The following is an 18,830-nucleotide window of genomic DNA, read 5'->3' as shown; positions in this document are numbered from 1 at the left end:
ATAAATGTACAGAGTTTTAATGTCAATCATACCTCAATAAAGTGGTTTTAAGAAAAAAGCAACTTACAAAAGAAAACAACAGTCATTCTTTTAAAAACAAAGGCGTGGGGCCGGCCTGTGGCTGAGTGGTTAAGTTTGTGCGCTCCGCTTTGGCAGCCCAGGGTTTCACCAGTTCGGATCTTAGGCGTGGACATGGCACTGCTCATCAGGCCATGCTGAGGCGGCATCCCACATGGGACAACTAGAAGGAGTCACAACTAAAAATATACAACTATGTACCAGGGGGCTTTGGGGCGAAAAAGGAAAGATAAAATCTTTAAAAACAAAGGCAGCTTCAAGTGTCCTGGCATATCTAAATGAGTGTAGTATGATTCTACACATATATACATACACGTCCACCATTCTTTAACCAACCCAAGAAACATACCTTTACAATGTACTGCAACGGCACCCTCAGCATTTTCACAAATATCCAGAAATTCTTTGACAATGGCATCAGTAGGGGTGCTGCCATCCGCAAAGAAAAGATCATAGTGATCGAAGCCAGCACTCGTAAAGCGTTTGGCATCATACATCCTTTTATTCAGACGGACAATGGTAGTCACATTGTGATTCTTAAAATACGGAATATAAGCCTCAGGAGAATGCTGGTGGTAACCTACATAAAGAAATTCACCAGATGTTGTGAAATCAGAAAGAAAACAATGGATAACAATTTCACCTGTAATTCACCAGGAAACAGTATGAATATTAATTTGATTATAAGTTTAAAAAAACAAAAAAGTTAAAATCCAGGCAGAATGATGTACTAAAATGACCACGCATACTTAACTACTTAAGACAGTTAAGCTTAGTCTAACTCTTCAGCATCTTTCAAAAGAAAATACAGAAGGGATACCTTTCTTTCTTTTTTTTTTTGTAAGGAAGACTGTTGCTAAGCTAACATCTGTGCCAATCTTCCTCCATTTTATGTGGGATGCCGCCATAGTGTGGCTTGCCAAGCAGTGCAAGGTCCATGCCCGGGATCCGAACCTGCGAACTCCAGGTTGCCGAAGTGGAGAGAATGAACTTAACCACTACGCCACCGGGTTGGCTACCAGAATGGATACTTCTAATAATAAAACTATACTGGTCTCATATTTTTGCATACCACTTTCAAGTCTTGTTCTTGAATGAGGTCCACAGAAGGCAAGAAATCGGTCTGGTATTATCCAATTTAAATCTCCATTTTCTGCTTTCTGCAAAGGGAAAACCAGTACATTTCATTTTTAAACTTAATCTCCTCTCCACACCCCTTCTTAATACTGCGTGTCTGAAGGACTTCAAATCCATTTGCTTTAGCACAAAAACATAAATGACTATGAGACAGAAAACTAAAATCTAGCTGGCTATGACTATTCCCAGGGAACAGTCAGTTAACTTCTAGTCCTCATCACTTTCTATTAATGGCATTTCTTTGCCAGAGTGGAAATTTCTTTGCTAGTCTTTGGAAACTGGAGCTGACTGCTGCTATCCACAATCTACCTAAGTACTTCGGTTATTTTATCTGAGCAAATTTTCATGCAGTTGTTGCTAATTAATAAGAAAGCAAACTTTTCCATCCTGAGGGATCTGGAAACTTCTGTTTTTCTGAATAGCTAACTGGCTTCCAATATGAGCAATCTTGACTCCTTGAACAAACAAGAGAAAACTATGTATTTAGGTTCTTGGCTTCTCAATATTTACTTTTTATTTGTAGCGAGACACCTTTCCATTATTTCACACTTAATAAGAGGGTCAATGAAAAGTTTTCATGAAACCCACCAGGAAATCCAAAAGTATAAGTATAGTGAGATCACACTATGTCTCTAGATCAAAACATGACTATAAACTGAGATTTACAATGCTTCACTTTCTGCTATTACACCCTTTGGATTGAGTTACCACCTCAATTATTATAACATATAGTTCAAGATGAACAATAGAAATGGGTAGACAAGACTTAAGCAGGAAGCAGGAGACAGTTGATAGTGGAGGAGGAGAGAACTAGTGATAAAAACAAGATCAATTAGCTTCGCAATTGGGGTGTGTATATGTGTACCCAAGAACAAGTAAGAAATAAACTCAGAGTTGCTTGGACATCTATCCACAGGCCAGGCGGGCAACCCATAGGCAATTTACTTGACTCATTTATTGGTGAGCCCATGTTCCATGCTAAAAGGTCTAAGCAGAAATGAGGACAAGTGTTGCCAGATGTTCCAATTTTGAAGTGAAGCCAGAAATAATGGAGGGTTTTTTGTTGTTGTTTTTTGTTTTTTTGATGAGGAAGATGGGGTCTGAGCTAACATCTGTTAATCTTCCTCTATTTTGTATGCAGGTCGCTGCCACAGTGTGGCTTTCATGAGTGGTGTGTAGGGTCATGCCCAGGATCCAAACCCACGAACCCTAGGCCACTGAAGCAGAGCACATGAACTTAACCACTATGCCACTGGGCTGGCCCCAGAAATCTGGAGTTTTTAACGAGAAACCCGTGATTAGATTTCAATGAATCATAGGCATTATAGATTATAAGATACACCCTGAATTAGAGAAGTTGAAAGAGGAAAAAATGGACATGATGGAATCAATGCAAGACACTAATCCCAAAATTTCTAAATACACTGCAAAGACTAAACCAAACCAGTCTGTGAGCTACCCGTGGTCTGCAGCTACCTAAACAGTTCCCTGTGCCTCGGCGCAGCTTCACGGAAAGCAAGCACCGTTTGTGCGTGACCCTGCACCTCCCTGCAAAGCTGCAGTTTCCACACTCGTGACAGGGAAGCTGCTCAGACCCCATGACCCCTTAGTCACACACAAGGGCAGCCCTGTTCTACAGCGAAGAAACTAGTTTCTAGTCATTTTGCTCACCTAAAAAGAGAAAGTAGATTTTATCTTTAAATGTTTAATTTTATAAGGACAAGCACAAAAAAATGGTGTTAATAATTAAATTACACGCAGTAGTTTAAGGTCGTAATTAAATATACATTGAACTTTAGAAATGTATTGCTATTACAGAGAAGGAAAGATAGGGTTGGCCCGAATGAATCACCGATATGCTTTCACATCTTTGGCACATCACAGTAATGACTGATTGTAACTATCAACCCATTTCATCAACAAAATGGTTCAGTTATACCTAAGAGTTTAAAGAACAGCTACTTTAAGAAAGTGACTGCGAAAGAGCAGTTATCTGAGGATTCCAGATGGCGCTGCACAGAGCACTGTCCGTGGAATCACTCCATTCTTAGTGAGAATGTCTGCTCAAAGTAACTCAGTTGGGATAAAAAGACTAGATTCCACCAGTATTATTGGCCGAAAAAAACCTGTAGCACAGCATCTTAGTCGTTTCTTATTCGGAAGGTGGAATGGTAAAATCAAATTACTTACTCTTAAAAGAAAAAACACACCAGATTAAAAACTGTAGAGGACATCTGTGGGTTTCCCTGCCTGGACTCTCTTCTCCCTTTTTTCTATCTGTAGAGTTTGATAGGGCTGACCCCACCACTGCAGCTCCTGGGATGGCCAGCGTATTCTAAACCCACCCACCCCTAACGCAGTGTGGTTCAGGGCTAGGGACAGGACGTAAGCCAGGCCAGTGAGAGGAATTCGTGGGTCTTCTGCAGGGGCCTTGAAGTCAAAGCTGCTGGTGGCCATCTTCATCACTGCTCAGGAGGGCCAGCCTGAACAAAACTTGCTTCAGCCCAATTTCTGGTAAGTGTTTGAGCACCTGAATCTGGTCATGTGTGACGTCACACCTGCTCCTGGATTTTTTTATGTAAGTCAATAAATTTTCCCCTTGTTATTTAAGCCATTTGTGTTTACTTTTTGTAATTTGCAAACAGAAGTGTCCTGACTTCATACAAACAGAAGGTTATAATAAAAACAGATATCTTCTCGAGGTAACTAAACGTATAATGACTATTCATCTCATCAGATCCTATGTTAAGGGTTTAATAAACATTATCTTATTTAATCACTAAATGAAAGTCATCAATACTAAAAAAATTTAAACTTCACATTAAAGAGAAATGCCTAGGAGCACACTCATACACTCTGGGAGGATGCATTGAATGCAGAAATCGCCACTAAGAACAGGGACTACAGAAATGGTGGTCAGAGGATAAAGATTTGACTTTTTTTACTCTATACAGATCTAAATTGTTCAACTTTTTAAAAAGCAAGAGTATTACTTCTGTAAGGAAAACATGAATAAAAGAGTTTTTAAAAGGAATATCCTTGAAAACTTACTTCATAATGTTCATATTCATCAAGGTTAAATGAGTTGAAATTAAGGAAGCCATAATGCATTGCCTAAAATCCAAAGGAAAGCTTTTAAGAACAAAGATGCAAATAAGGAAACAATTTCCAATCCAATTGCCTAAGAATAAATATCAGAAGGCACCCCAGAAAAGCATTATTATATTTGGATTATGTTCCATTGAATAGTTTTTAAAGGAGGTGGGCTATGTCTTTTAAACACTTCCTTTATTTGGAAAATTAGTTATAACAACGTATTTTAATGTAATTTGATTTTTCCTTTCCCTTCATCAATCATCCTATCCATGCAGAACTAAATAATCCAGCCTTCAAAGTCACCCTACTAATTTACTAGACCAACACTACTCAGGCTTCAAATATAAGGTATCACCCAGGGGTCCCTAAATCCATAATCAAGGGGGAAGAAGTCAAGGTTAGTTTATCCCAAATAAATCCCACACACTTCATAAATACCTTCACTTTCAAGTTCTTCTGAACAGTCTTCAATTAAGAGATTAATGTTCCCTATACCAAAGACAGCCCAGAGATCAACACTAAAATTCAAAATTGTGAGGGAAAAAAATTCTTTCAGCAAGAAAAAAATGCCTAAAATGTCTGTTCTGTTCTGTAGCCTGACTCTGAGTGGCAGTGGGCAGGGCACGCTAAGAGAACTAGGCAGAGTGTCTCTTCTAAGACAAGGGCAAGCTGGAGGCCCTAAGAAGTGGCCGCTGCTCCCCAGTCGCTGGGCCAGACAGAACCTAAGCAAGAATTCTTGACCAGCAAGGTATTCTTGGTTCAAAAGAGGAGGCTCTGTAAACCCAGTTTTCAAAATTTAAACTCTGAAATACGAATGAAAAATAAGAACACTACATACCAAACAAAAGTCCCTCACTTTATAAAATATGGTTAAGTTCTAATTCCAAGACCAAGTCCATAAGAAATTTTATTTCTTTGAATTCTAAATACTCAAGTTATGTCATGATATTTGGACTACAGCTGTTCCCAACAGAATGATATAATAAAATGTAGTTTATAGGCAATTTCTATTCTCCTTTGAATTTCATAAGGAGATCCTATTAGAAGTCACACTAAAATTAAAACAATTACATTTATAAATGTTTCATAGATGCAATAATCTTCAAAGTCAGTCACAAATAAAAATGTTTAAATTGAAAATTAGAAGCTGTCAACTCTTCAATAAAATTAAATATAGCATGAAAAAAGCAATCTTTGGCCTGTAGTTTCAGCTAATTAGACTTTAGATACAATATCTGATTGAAAAAACTGAGCTAAGAACTATAGAAACTGCTATAGAATGTTATAGTACACCAGTCCCGAGGCCCTCAAAGTTTTTCTTCTCTTCTTTTAAAGGTGGTGGGAGTGGAAGGAGCCCCAGGACCAGGACCAGTATGCCGCCTCCAAGGGGTCCACCTGGCAGGGACTGCGACTGCACCTGCTGTCTGTCTGTCTCCTGACAGCCCCCTCTGCCTACCCATGCCTGTCCTGAGGCCTGATGAAGCCGCCCCAGTGTGTGGCCACCGCCTCAGTCAGCTCCACACACCAGAGTCATTGGACTCCAACCCCCCCCAAAGTAAGTTCCATTTGTCACTGCCTGATACAGGAAAAAGGTACACTAATTAATCTCTGAATGTGCGTACTAATTAGTCCTCTCATTTCAACCCATAAAACTTCTCTCAAAGTAGAAAGCCACTATGTTTCATCATACAAGAAAATAAACTTGGGTTTCTTTTGCCTCTGAAAATTTAAGTCACATAAAACATGCGATGCTGTTGAAGGCTTCTTTGATCCATGGGCTACTCATTCACAGTTCTAGCTTCTTGTGCTACCCTGACATTCAAGAAATACTCCTGCAGGAGGGAGTGTTACAAGCAGGGCCTGCTGCGTCACCTAATTCCAGGGGACCCCATTCAGTTAGCCCGAGATGTGAAGGGTGTGCCCTGGAGTCAAAGACTGCAAGCAGTCCTGGATATAAAACACAGGAGTTATTTTAAAATAGCTTTGACAAAGCAGGTAGTGACCTATTTAGTTTCATATAAAACCTAGTAACAAACTAATAGGCTATCCAAATTCTTCTGTTGAACTAGAAATTGAATGCTTGAAGATATAAAAACAAAGTGTTTGACAGTTACTGTGCTATGGAAATGTCTGTTGTAAACAGGATTAATGGGAATCAGACTAATAAAACACATAAATCAAAAAGAACTTGGAAACCAATAATCTATTTTTTGTTTTTCTTTGAAATCACAACACACTCAAAACCAGTTCTGGATTTAGAACCTAATTACATAACTGTCTCTTATTGTCCCCTGTTGTTCAAATGGCTTTCCCCCTACTCATACAAAGAAGTATTCAGATTCAGAATAAACTGTTTTCTGGTTTGGTGTCATTCTAATGCTAGGGGGCAAATGGGACACCTCTGACATCATACGCATCTTGGAAGATCTGTGGGGAAAAGGCCTCATCTTCCTTGGACTGTACTTTAGTTCCCCAAAACAACACTGGGTGCACCCCACGAGCCACTTACCTTCTTTACTGCATAAAAACAGTCAAGAAGTGTAATGTAGAAACTGCAACTCCCATAGGCAGCATCTCTGAAATTCCAAAAGTATGGAAATACAAAGCTCAGTTAATTTAATTTTCTGCAGGAGACTTACCTCAAGACGAAGCTGACTAGAATTTAAAATCGAACGTACTCAGGACCAGACTCAAAAATTTTTCCATTTTGGTTTTTAAATAAAGGATACGTCACCAATAGAAACTGCACTGCAGTTTCCACCTGCTCCAGTAGATAGTGTTTTACAGACATGGATCAATAACGATCCCTTCCTAAATTTCAAATGATCTCTCTAGATCATTTCTGCCATTGATTGCCAAGCTTCAAAAGTTTCTTTTTGAGTTCAACCAATCAATATGTACCCCTCCCCCACAAAGGGCAAGGCATTTGAATTTTTTCTTCAAACTGGAAAATACTATATCAAACTGTTAACACGGAAGTGATGCTGTATATACGTGTGTGTGTGCGCGCGCGTGTGGAAGCATGTGAATGCTATCTCCATCTAAAGAGGAAAAAAATATTGGGAAATCAAGGTAATATTTGAAATACTAGGTGCAAACTAAAAGGCATCTTGCTCCTTTCATTATGCTTGCATAATTTTTAACAATTTAGTGGGATAACTTCCTTCTGAGTCTTAAAGGACAACGGTACCAATAAAACCAGAGGAACTAGGGAGTCAATCGCCTTTAGCACAGACACTCTACTCTTCAGGAAGTGCTTCAGTCAGTTTACAGACAACTCTATCCAACACTGCATCAATATCTACCAGTAATCTCACCACAATCTCTTAACGTAGTTAAGATTTTGTCCAGAAAAATAAGGCACTCATCCATGCCCACCTGCTTCTCCTTTTTGGCTACTCTGAGCCATTACAAAGGGAAAAACTTTTGGAATTAGGTAAGATAAAAATTAACTTAATTGTGATCCTTCTAGGCTGCCAAACATCTGTGCCTATCTGCGTGGTACTTATTTGGTCCCTCAATGGATCAGCTTGCTACTGGAGCCACTGTTAATTGCCTGCCTTGGCTGGTTTTCACACTGTAATACTAATTATCTGAAAGATTAAACTGCACACTTTAAACTTTACGATTTTAGGGTATTACAGCACCACTAAACCAACAACAAGGAAAAGGGCATCCTTTTCAGCTAGAAACGTTTTAGACGTTACTGTCTGAATTGGTTAGAATTACTGAGGTGTGCTTTATGCTGGCCTTCACGAGGACTGGCCATAAGGTCTCACAAGTCTTTTTGTTCTGTAAGCTTCTCAATTTAAAAGCTGCTCTTCTAAAGGTGGAAAAGGTCTCCATCCAACCTAGAAAATGACTTTACCAATAGCTCATTGGCAATACTCAGGAAGAAGAAAACCAAAATGCCGCCTGGGCAAGCAGCACCGGCATCCCCGAACTTGTCAGACATGCTGATGCTCAGGCCCCGCCCCAGACCCACGGAGCCAGGAGTTCTAGGGCTGGTGCCAGGCAATCTTTGTTCTAACAGTCCTCCAAGCAATCGTGATATATGCTCAAGTTTAAGAGCTACTGACCTACAGAATCAACACAAACACTTGATTTTCACGCAACAAGGAACATTTTTAGATAGAGAAGCTAAGGTGGGAAAATGAAGTAGTTTAGCCTAAATCAAAATCAAAATTACCAGTGGGGGAAAAAAAAATCAAAATTACCAGTGGAAATAGGAGGAACTCTCAAATTGCATCCCAATGTTTTTAACCACGTCTCCTCAGCTGACTATTTTTATTATCTTCTTAACCTACTGATAATTCTTTGCCAATCAAGTTAAAGGCATGCTGATTCTGTCTGTGGGACAACTTGATGCATTTACTCAATGCATATTTTTTGAGAACCTACTGTGGGTGAAGCCCTGCTCTAGTAAACGATGATTCGACAAGATTTCATCTGGGCTCAGCTAACGTTCTGCCTCATACACTGCACAATCTGAATAGACAAGAATTGTTCTTTATTCACTCATGTTCATTTCATTTACACCTCCAACTTTAAACACACCTAACACCTCCTTCTTCCCATCCAAGCAATCAGGCTTCTTTAAAAGGGGAGAATAGCACCTACAAATCTGGATCTAAGCATTTGCGTGTGTATGGTGGAGGGACCCTTGCCAATAAGATCATTTAACAAACTTGGAAAAGCAGATAGAATCAATGAAGGAGGGTTGTCTAGAAACTACAAGGTCAAATAGTAGTTTAAAAAACAACAGCTTTCTGGGGCTGGCCCCGTGGCCGAGTGGTTAAGTTCGCGCGCTCCGCTGCAGGCGGCCCAGTGTTTCGTTGGTTCGAATCCTGGGTGCGGACATGGCACTGCTCGTCAGACCACGCTGAGGCAGCATCCCACATGCCACAACCAGAAGGACCCACAACGAAGAATAGACAACTATGTACTGGGGGGCTTTGGGGAGAAAAAGGAAAAAAAAAAAAAATAACAGCTTTCACAGTAGCTTGTATTTTTAATAGTTAAAAACTGCAAATAACCCCAGTGTCCCTCAAAGGGACAATGGGCAAACAAAACGTGGTATATTCATAGAATAGAATGCTACGTAAGCAATAAAAATAGGATGAACTACCAACACCTGGCGGTGCATGGATAAATCTCACAGACAGTATGTATTTAAAAAGCTGGGTCCCAGCTTTCCAAGACTGCATACTGGATGATTCCACGGATATGAAGTTCAGAGGTAGAAAAACTAACTGCTGGTGGTGGAAGTCGTAGTGGCAGTCACTGACTGAAAAGGGGTGGAAGGGACTCTTCAGGGGTGCTGGCAACGTTCTGTACCTTGAATAGTAGTTACATATACACACGCTGAAGTTTACTGTGCTATACACATAATATTAGCAGGTCTTGTAACTGTATGTAAGCTATACATCAGTTTAAAAAAAGAAAAGATTTTGAATGTTCAACAAATGTTAGCTCAGGACTAGGCACCACTCCAAGGTTTATACGCAGGATGTTACCTAATCCTCACAACTCCATTAGGAAGATACTACTACTGTTCCCGTTTACAGACTAGGAAACTAAGGCTCACACTTAGAAAGAACCATAGAGCCATGAGTGGCAGAGCTGAGAGTCCAACTCCCAGCTGCCTGAGGTCAACGGCCAAGATATTAACAGCTATGCAGTACTATTCTTCAAGAACACAGAGAGCAGAGACAAAAAAACCAACTAAGAAGCAAACGAGTACTACAGGAATACCAAAGCAGCTCATGTTCTTCATAACAAGGATCCTAAGGCATTCGGAAAACACTGAACTACAGCTTACACTATTTTTTCACTTAGAGAGGCAGAGAAATATCTAATATAATTCATTAAGAAATCATATACATATGTATACATACATATTTAAACTCAGTGGCTGAAGAATTATATCTAAGTTGATTAATTAAATATTGCTATGGAGCATAAAAAGAGGTTATTAAATGTACACGAATGCTATGCATGCACAATCCCTCGTTAACAATACTTTGCTAGCAATTATATTTATTCTATGCACTTGAAGTGGCATGGATAAAAGACAACAATGTAATTTCTTTCAAAATATTACCAGGCTTTATTAATTCTGATGGGCCTACTTTCTAATTAGTCAGTTCTATAGAAAATGTAAATGTGGTATACATTTCTATAGTAAAATGTGGTGAAGCACCAGGTGTTTTTTTGTTTGTTTGTTTTTTGCTGGGGAAAATTGGCCCTGAGCTGACATCCGTGCCAATCTTCCTCTATTTTGTACGTGAGTTGCCACCACAGCATGGCTAGCGATGAGTGGTATAGGTCTGCACCTGGGAGCTGAACCAGGGCCGCCGAAGCGGCATGTGCCAAACTTAACTACTAGGCCATGGGGCCGGCACCAGATTTTTAAATCTGTCATAGGTCAATACTTTTGTAAAATACAATAATATTGTACCATTACATACTCAAAGTAATGCAATAATCTTATATTAGAAAAATGGAAGGAAAAACTACATAAAATACAAGCTCAAATATTCTATTATTTGATTCCACAGACATAAAAATACTCTATTAAATTACAATAAAAGTTTCTAAAATCTTCCTGTCGATTCCTGTACTTATCACAGACTAGCTTGAGTTCATCGGCCACACTTGGAGAAACAGTGCTTTAGATAAACCAAGTAGCCGGCAACCACAACTGAAGAGATTTCAAATTTCACAAACCTGAACTGTTTCTAGCTAAGTCCTGTTTTCTACAGAATTACTGACTTTTGCTCCTGGGACCAGAAGTAACTAACTTTATTTCTCAGTGCCAGACACCAATAATTTTAGCCCCTGTATTTAAATTTACACAAAATCTCTTTTCCATCAACAGTGTTCCATGCATCCTTACGTGGATTATGTGAAGTGTGTGAGCTTCGTCCTATTTCAGGACCTTGTGTTATAATCTTTAAGAATGGCACTATTATAAAGGAGTGCCAACATAAGAGTTCTGTGGAACAAAACTGTCACTGTATATTAACGTGCCTGTGACTCAGGGAACACAATACGAGCATTTCTTCTAAAGGAAGTACGTGGTAGCTGTTATATTACAGGTTGAGAAAGAAAGTGGAAAAAAAAGAAGTTAAAAAAAAAAAGAAAGAAAGAAAGTGGAGAACACCACACTTTAGAAACTTCATCCTACCCACCTCAAATAACAGAATACTTAAGATGATCCATGAGCTAAGAAGAAAGGGGCTGATACTGAGGTCAAAGCAATTCTTCTAATTTGCTAAATCACTAACATACAGTCTCCAGTGCAAAATATAACTGAACTCTGCAGCCTGTCCTAACAAATCTGTATTTCATGGAATAAGTCCATGGACGGTCTGATGTGGTTCTTTAAGGAGATTCTGCCTAAGGTTAGGAAGACCCACCCCAAAGCTGGTCCACAATGAGGTCTGATGCATAACCTTCAGGCATTCAAGGGATATGCAATAATCCTAAAACTATTAACTAATTTGTGAGTGGAAGAATAACGCAATATTTGAAATTACCAATACAGTATGCAACGAGTAAAATTATTTCACACATTTATTACCCATTAAGCACTATACAGGTATTTAGATTATATAGCTAAATCAAGTATTTTCAGAAACAGGTAGGGAAACTTTTAGAACTTCATTTGACTTTAAAAAAAAAGTTTTTTCAAAATATCTTCAACACAATCACGTGGTAAGTTTGAGATGAGGACGAGGATGTTAGCCATTTAGGGAAGACCTTACGTATCTACCACCTTTATGACACAGCCGTTTAGTTTTTCAAGGAGTGGTGCTACATTAGCAACTTCATTCACTCTATCTCTGCTGGCGGTGCCTCTAGAAAAAAGGGGTTCACCTTTGCCCAGAAAATCACTGATTATTGGGAAAACTTCTTAACTCCTCAGGACCCAAACTCTCAGTGGTAGTTTAGAGTTTCCCAACTCCAGGCTTCTCATCTGATTTCAGAGCACTGGTTCTCGTGCAGGAGCGACTGACCACTATCACACTACTGCCACCACCGGGGACATCTGGCAATGTCTGGAGACATTTTTGGTTTTCACAATTAACTCTGTGGGCATGGAGGTGCTACTGGCATCTAGAGGGCAGAGGCCAGGGATGCTGCTAAACATCCAACAATACACAAGACAGACAAGTAACCTAGATGGATGATGTTACTTGAACCCACCCTAAAATGACTATTTACCAGGTCTTCTTTTTTCAGAAACAACTACACCAAGATATTTCTGGCAAGGGCCTGATTAAATGAATCTACCATATCATTCTTATATTTACCTGAAAGGAATATAGGATGTATCTCCAAACATTAATATCCTATATGCTTCTTCCGGTGTTCTCCCCAAATATATAACCTACATTTGAAAAGAGAAGAAAAAGGCAATTTACTTCTAAATGAAGATATAGTGCTGTCATTGTGAAGTTTTGTACAATTTCTAGCCAGTCAACTGAGCCTGGTTCTCCAGCCTTCCAAAGGATGCTCTGAGTCCCCAGCATCCCGTCAGTGAATTCCTTTTTGTTTCAATCTGTTGTCACTGGTCTGGTTTCTGTTGCTTGCAAAAGGAGTGCTGATCAACAACTTTTCACAACAACGGTTTTGTGGTAACAAGTATAGCATTTTAAAGAGATTTTCTACATAAGAATGTTAGACGGAGCACATGCTGCAACCTCATCTCCTTCATCCACTGAAATGATGGTAAAGAAGTCTGGGGGGACGGGGTTGGGGGATGGGTCGAGAGGAGGTGGAGAGGGAGAGAGCAGAAAAAAGATTTTGATTAACTCTATCCATTAAGATTTAACTACTTATAATACTGTACAGGTTCCCCATAAAACTGCATTTACTTCCTATTCTCATTTGCTTCTTTTATCTTCAGAACTATGTATGCTTCAATTTTCAGCTGGCAGAATACTTCAAGTAGATTCTTCAGCATTTCAGGTCCATAGTTGGTATTCCTTGCATTTCCAAAAGTTTGTTTTCTGCCCTGACACTTATTGACTATGTATACGATTTTTGGTCTGCAGTCCTTTCTCTCGACAGTTTATAGATGTTGTTCCACTGTCTTTTCATTTCTAGTGTTGCAGAAGCATTTTACTAGTCTCATTCTCTCCTCCTCCTCCTTCTCTCAAGTAACCTGTTCATTCTATCTGAAGGCACAAGTCTTTGTCCAACCCAGAATCCTTCTACAGGGCAGGGCATTTCAACTCACACATGCAGGGGTTAGGGAGAGGCCGCAAGCATCAGATTTGGCAAATGTCACCAAAATCAATTCTAAAGCCTACTTTGGGATAATACACTTTAAATTATGACTAGCAAAAAGAAATCACTAAAAAAGTTAGTCACAAACTTTTTGTCTCCATTACTTAATATTATATATATGAATTATTTCCTCAACCAAATTGTGAGCATTCTGAAGTAAGGACCCATGTCCTCTATTTCATTGTAACTCCTGGTTCATACATTATATGTGGACTCTGATTCAATGCTAATTCACTGACTTTAAATCTTATGCCAGCCCTGGTGGTCTAGTGGTTAAGATTCAGCACTCCCACCGCCTGCAGCCCGGTTCATTTCCCAGTCAGGGAACCATACCACCCATCTGTTGGTTATCACACTGTGGTGGCCATGTGTTGCTGTGATGCTGAAAGCTACGCCACCCAGATTTCAAAGACCAGCAGGGTCACCCATGGTGGACAGGCTTCAGCAGAGCTTCCAGACTAAGACGGAGTAGGAAGAAAGATCTAGCTACCCACTTCTGAAAAAACTGGCCATGAAAACCCTATGAATAGCAGCGAAGCATGGTCTGATGTAGTACAAGAAGGTGAGAGGATAGTGCAAAAAGACCAGGTAAGGTTCCACTCTGTTGTACACAGGGTCGCTAGAAGTCGGAATCAATTCAACAGCCCTAACAACAAAAATCTACTTATAATAGTAAGGAAAATTTTAAATAATTAATAAAAAGTTGATGTAAATATTAAAATATCATTGAATTAAGAGAAATTATAAAAATGAAAGATCCAGCAAGGATCTCTGAAACTTAGAAGGACATATCCTAAAACTAGTCAAAGCAGTTGACTCAGCTTCCAGAGGACATTTTTTCAATTTTCTGTTTTAAGACTTATAAATGGAAATTTATGAAAATTTTTCCCACTGTCTAGCCTGTTTCTCAATACGATTTCATCCCATTTACTCCAAAAAGAATACAAAACTATAATTAAATATACAGAATCTTCTTCTAACATTTATTTATCTATACCAGCATACAAACCCACAAAAGGTAAAACAAAGAATAATCAATTCCAAGATTAAAGGAAAGCTTTGTTACCTAGGATCAAACAAATTTTCAAGTACAATATTACTGACTCATAGAACACTGTAATTTGTCACGAATTAACCAAAAAAGGTCATCCATTGTCTCACTCAACATATTATATTTGTCTATACATTCTTACTCTACACTTATATGCATTAAGCACGAAAAATTAAAAATTTTTAAAATCCAGCCCCCTTTTTTCCCCCCAAATGTCTTCATTCTCTTCTAGTCTCCAACATGCTCTTTCCCTTCTAAGACTTACTAGATAGCATCATAACGTCTTTTCTTTTCTCCATTCTATTTTAGGATTTCCTAGCAGACCCTGCCCCAACATCCCTAAAACCAAAAAGACAAAACCAAATCAAAACGCCCCTTGAGGCCAAAGAGCGTGAAAAAGGGTGTGATTCATTTGTGTATATGTACATAATTTAAATTAATTAATTAAATGAACCCCAGAGACATCTTTTAGATTCTCCCTAAACTTTCTCTCAAATTATATAAATTTTTCCTTAAGCACCAGACTAAAGATAATTCCTTCTACTCAAGATTGCAGTTCTTTGGTTTTTTAATTACTAAAATTGCAATGGTATTATTTCCTTCTAACTTTCGAAACAAAAATAGTCTCTAATACATGAAATAATTGTGGGTTAGCCTTGGAACACAAGTTCAATTCAAAGAACACAAGAATAGTGTAACATTTTTTCTTACGGAGGAACAAAATCTAAATTCCTAGTGATGAACTTTTAAAAAATGTAATTTTTAAATCCAGTTGGGAAATGCTTGCACATAAATAGATACTATTAGGTAATGAGACAAGTTGAAGGAAATTTATACGTTTAGAATAAGTCTATTTACTTAATGCTACGGTCTGAACATTTGTATTCCACCCAAAACTCACATGTGGAAATACTAACCCCCAAATGGTGATGGCAGTATCAGATGAAGCCTTTGGGAGGTGGTTAGCTATAAGGGTGGAGCTCTCATGAATGGGATTAGTGTCTTGTAAAAGAAGGTCCAGAGAGATCTCTAGCCCCTTCCACCATGTGACAGCCCTCACCAGACCTCTCCATCACCTGGCTCTCAGACTTTCAGCCTCCAGAACTGTGAGAAATAAATTTCTGCTGTTTATAAGCCTCCTAGTCTCTGGTATTTTGTTACAGCAGCCCAAAAGGACCAAGACACACAACTATCAAAGGGATACTTGCTAACAATCTATAATTTTCAATTTTATACCCATTCATCTTCCCCAGTCAAAACGCCTTCCCAAATCAAATTATTCTAATCTGTTACTTACAAAGAATCCTATAAATGGCTCCCATACTAACAGAAATTCTAAATTAGTAAACTCTAAATCAATACAATTTTATGATCCATCACTGTGTTCCTGGCAGTTTGGAAGCTTAGGTGCTTCTCAAATTCTTTCCTGAGAAGCTATGTATATAGAATGGCCACTCTAATTCCACACTGCCATCTAAAAATAGGAAACAACAAATGATGAACAAGAGAGATATTAAACAGCTGTGGTAGCTGGCTTCCAAGACAGCCCCACTAATGCTCATCTCCTGATATTTCCACCCTCTTGCGGTCCCCTCCCATGACGAATAGGGCACCCTTGTGTAAACAATAGGATATGGCAGTCATGGCAGAGTGTGACTTCTGAGGCTAGCTCATAAAAGACTTGGCTTCCTCCTGGCTTTTTCTTGGACTCCTCACTCCAAGTGAATCAAGCTGTCATTTTGTGAGGGCCCTCAGGGACCCAGGTGGTACAGAACTGAGGCCTCTTGCCAACTACCAGCACTAACTTGCCAGGCATGTGAATGGGCCATCTCAGCCCCAGGAAAGTCTTCAGATGACTGCAGCCCACGTGGAGCCAAAAGCAGAGCCCCCCAGTTAGCCACTCCTGATACCTTCCACAGAAACCCTTTGAGGGAATATTAACTGTTGTTTGAAGTCACTAAGTGTTGGGGTAATTTGTAAGGCAGCAAGAGATAATACAGTAGCACAATAAACAGTTTGTAAGGAAATGATCATTTCAGAAGTTTGTTAAAAGTGAATAAATAAAAAACCAGGTGATAAGTGCAGAGACGTAAAGGTAAGGAGGCCCCAGGACTTAGGAAACATGAGTAAAGAGAGCTTGTCCTCATCTCTCCCCAGGGTAAGGAGTCTCTGTGAAGTAGCGAACAGCAAATCTCGCAGGAAGAAGGACTGGGGCAGAAAATACTTGAGAAGTCAGTAGTGCTTTTCAATGTCACAGTACAAAGTTCTTTTTACTAACAACACTGAAGCCATTTCTAGGGCTTCCAGTACCCCATTTTTTAAATTACCATCTGCCTGCCCTAGCCCCTGTGAAATCTCTGACCTTGGATTACTGATCTATGTTTCAAAATCTAGGAGCAGCTAGCTGAGCAACGGATGAATTAGTGGACTGAAACAAAAAGATCAGAGATCATCTACAGTTTGAATCCCAACAATCCTGGTCTCAAATAATAAAACCCAATTATTTAGACACGTGCTTCTTATTTCTATTCTTATACAGAACATTTTGAAACTTAATCTATGTACTCAGCCTTTGGTACAGTTTAAAAACCCAAAACATTACACAAGTCATCATATCTGAGAGTTAAGAATAAGAAGGTATTTCAATTCCACAACAAATGTGGCAGCCTGATAAACAAGTAAACTATTTTCAAATATTCTTCATGCAGAAATGTCACAATGTTTCCAGTATTTAACTATTTTCACATCAGCTAGATGACACAGTCTTTCCTATGCCAAGAACTTGACTGATTTTTTTTTTAAAAAGTCTCTCCCTTCAGACCAACATTGAATGTTCAAGAATCAATGCCAGTTGGAAGTATGCGTAAAAATCCAACTGCTGAATAAAAAAGGTGAGCAGAACAAAAACTATATATAATAAACAATTTTATATGATAAAGTAAGTAAATAAGATAAAATCATTTTCACAGCTCCTGTACAAATACTAATTAAAAAAAATCCTAAATCACTTTTTAAAAAGTCAGATGGCCATGTATTTCAGTGGTTTTAACTTGTCATATTACTTTTATTTATCTATATAGTAGAGGTTGATAAGTGGAAGTCCAGAGTGGCAAGCTCCTCTCTACCAAGGCAGATAGTGGACAGAGGTGAACGAACTGGCCCTGGGTATACGTGCACACAGACATATGATATGTGAAGGGGAGAGACACTTTTTTAAGACAAAGCAAAAGTCTTGATTTTTTTAAATGAAATCTCCTAATTTTTAAACACTGGCAAAAACAAACAAACTACTATTTATAAATACTTCGTGAGTTACATAAAGCTGTCAAGGCTACAACTTTCCAACCTGTGGTGTTGAATGCTCATCCAACATCACACTGCTTGTTATTGATGGAAGAGGGCCTACTGCTAAGGCCTCATTTATGGACAAGAAACCAACTAGCTAAAGCAAGTACTGAAATAAGGATGGGATCCAAAATTCCAGAGAGGTTAACAGACCTGCGATCAAAGATCATAAATGGCCAGAGGGCCATTTCTCTTTACTCTTTCCTAAAGTTAATACCAACGAGCAAGTATCACAGGCAGCTGAAATATCAGTCAGGTCACTAGGGTGAAAGGGAGGTAAAGCTGGGGTGAATTCGCCAGCAGCCTCTCCCTCAGGGCTTTTCCCAGGGCAGGGCCAAGTCCAGCTGGGGGCCTGTGACGTCCCCTTTCTGTAGCACCCACACCTCCTGCTACCTGGCACCTGGCTGCTATTTCCAGCTGCCCAGTGCTGTCCACCATGCCTTTCACAGGCACCCAGGAAGGGTGTGTGCCCAGGGAGGAGTGTTTACAAAGACTTTGGCTACCTTACTTGGTTTTGTCCTCTGGTCTCTGTTGCACGTCTAGACTGTGTTTGCTGAACTGAAATCTTAACTACTGCTTCCAGGTCCTCTCCCCTTCTGTTCCCCTTGTCTTAATTTCTCATCTGATCTCTTCACCCTGTAGCCAGTTTAATCCAGCATTCTCTGGGTCCAAATAATTAAATCAGTTTTTTTAAAAGTGTACCACAGGTTCAGAAGATCATCATTAAATAACAAATTAAGTCCCTGAGCTCTTATCATAACCACTGAAGCAATCTCAAATTCAATGCAATTTAGGATTCTACTCACAGATGCTGAATTAATATATC

General features: G+C 39.2%; 1 protein-coding gene across 12 annotated transcripts in view; it reads right to left on the bottom strand.

The window, feature by feature from the left end:
• CDC14B (cell division cycle 14B) overlaps positions 1 to 18,830 on the bottom strand; it is a 94,241-nt gene that overhangs the window by 25,469 nt on the left and 49,942 nt on the right. For 11 of the 12 annotated variants that reach the window (XM_046664135.1, XM_046664137.1, XM_046664133.1 and 8 more), the window contains exons 5-9: positions 12,630 to 12,706; positions 6,821 to 6,887; positions 4,267 to 4,329; positions 1,151 to 1,238; positions 428 to 658 (exon numbers count right to left, since the gene is read on the bottom strand). In XM_046664135.1, the coding sequence (XP_046520091.1) occupies positions 428 to 658; positions 1,151 to 1,238; positions 4,267 to 4,329; positions 6,821 to 6,887; positions 12,630 to 12,706 (526 nt within the window). The remainder of the gene's footprint in view (positions 1 to 427; positions 659 to 1,150; positions 1,239 to 4,266; positions 4,330 to 6,820; positions 6,888 to 12,629; positions 12,707 to 18,830) is intronic. The other variant, XM_046664131.1, reaches the window with a different exon arrangement.

Source organism: Equus quagga, chromosome 6, assembly GCF_021613505.1.
Source record: "Equus quagga isolate Etosha38 chromosome 6, UCLA_HA_Equagga_1.0, whole genome shotgun sequence".
Taxonomy (NCBI): domain Eukaryota; kingdom Metazoa; phylum Chordata; class Mammalia; order Perissodactyla; family Equidae; genus Equus; species Equus quagga.
This window is presented reverse-complemented; position numbering and strand designations above follow the sequence as displayed.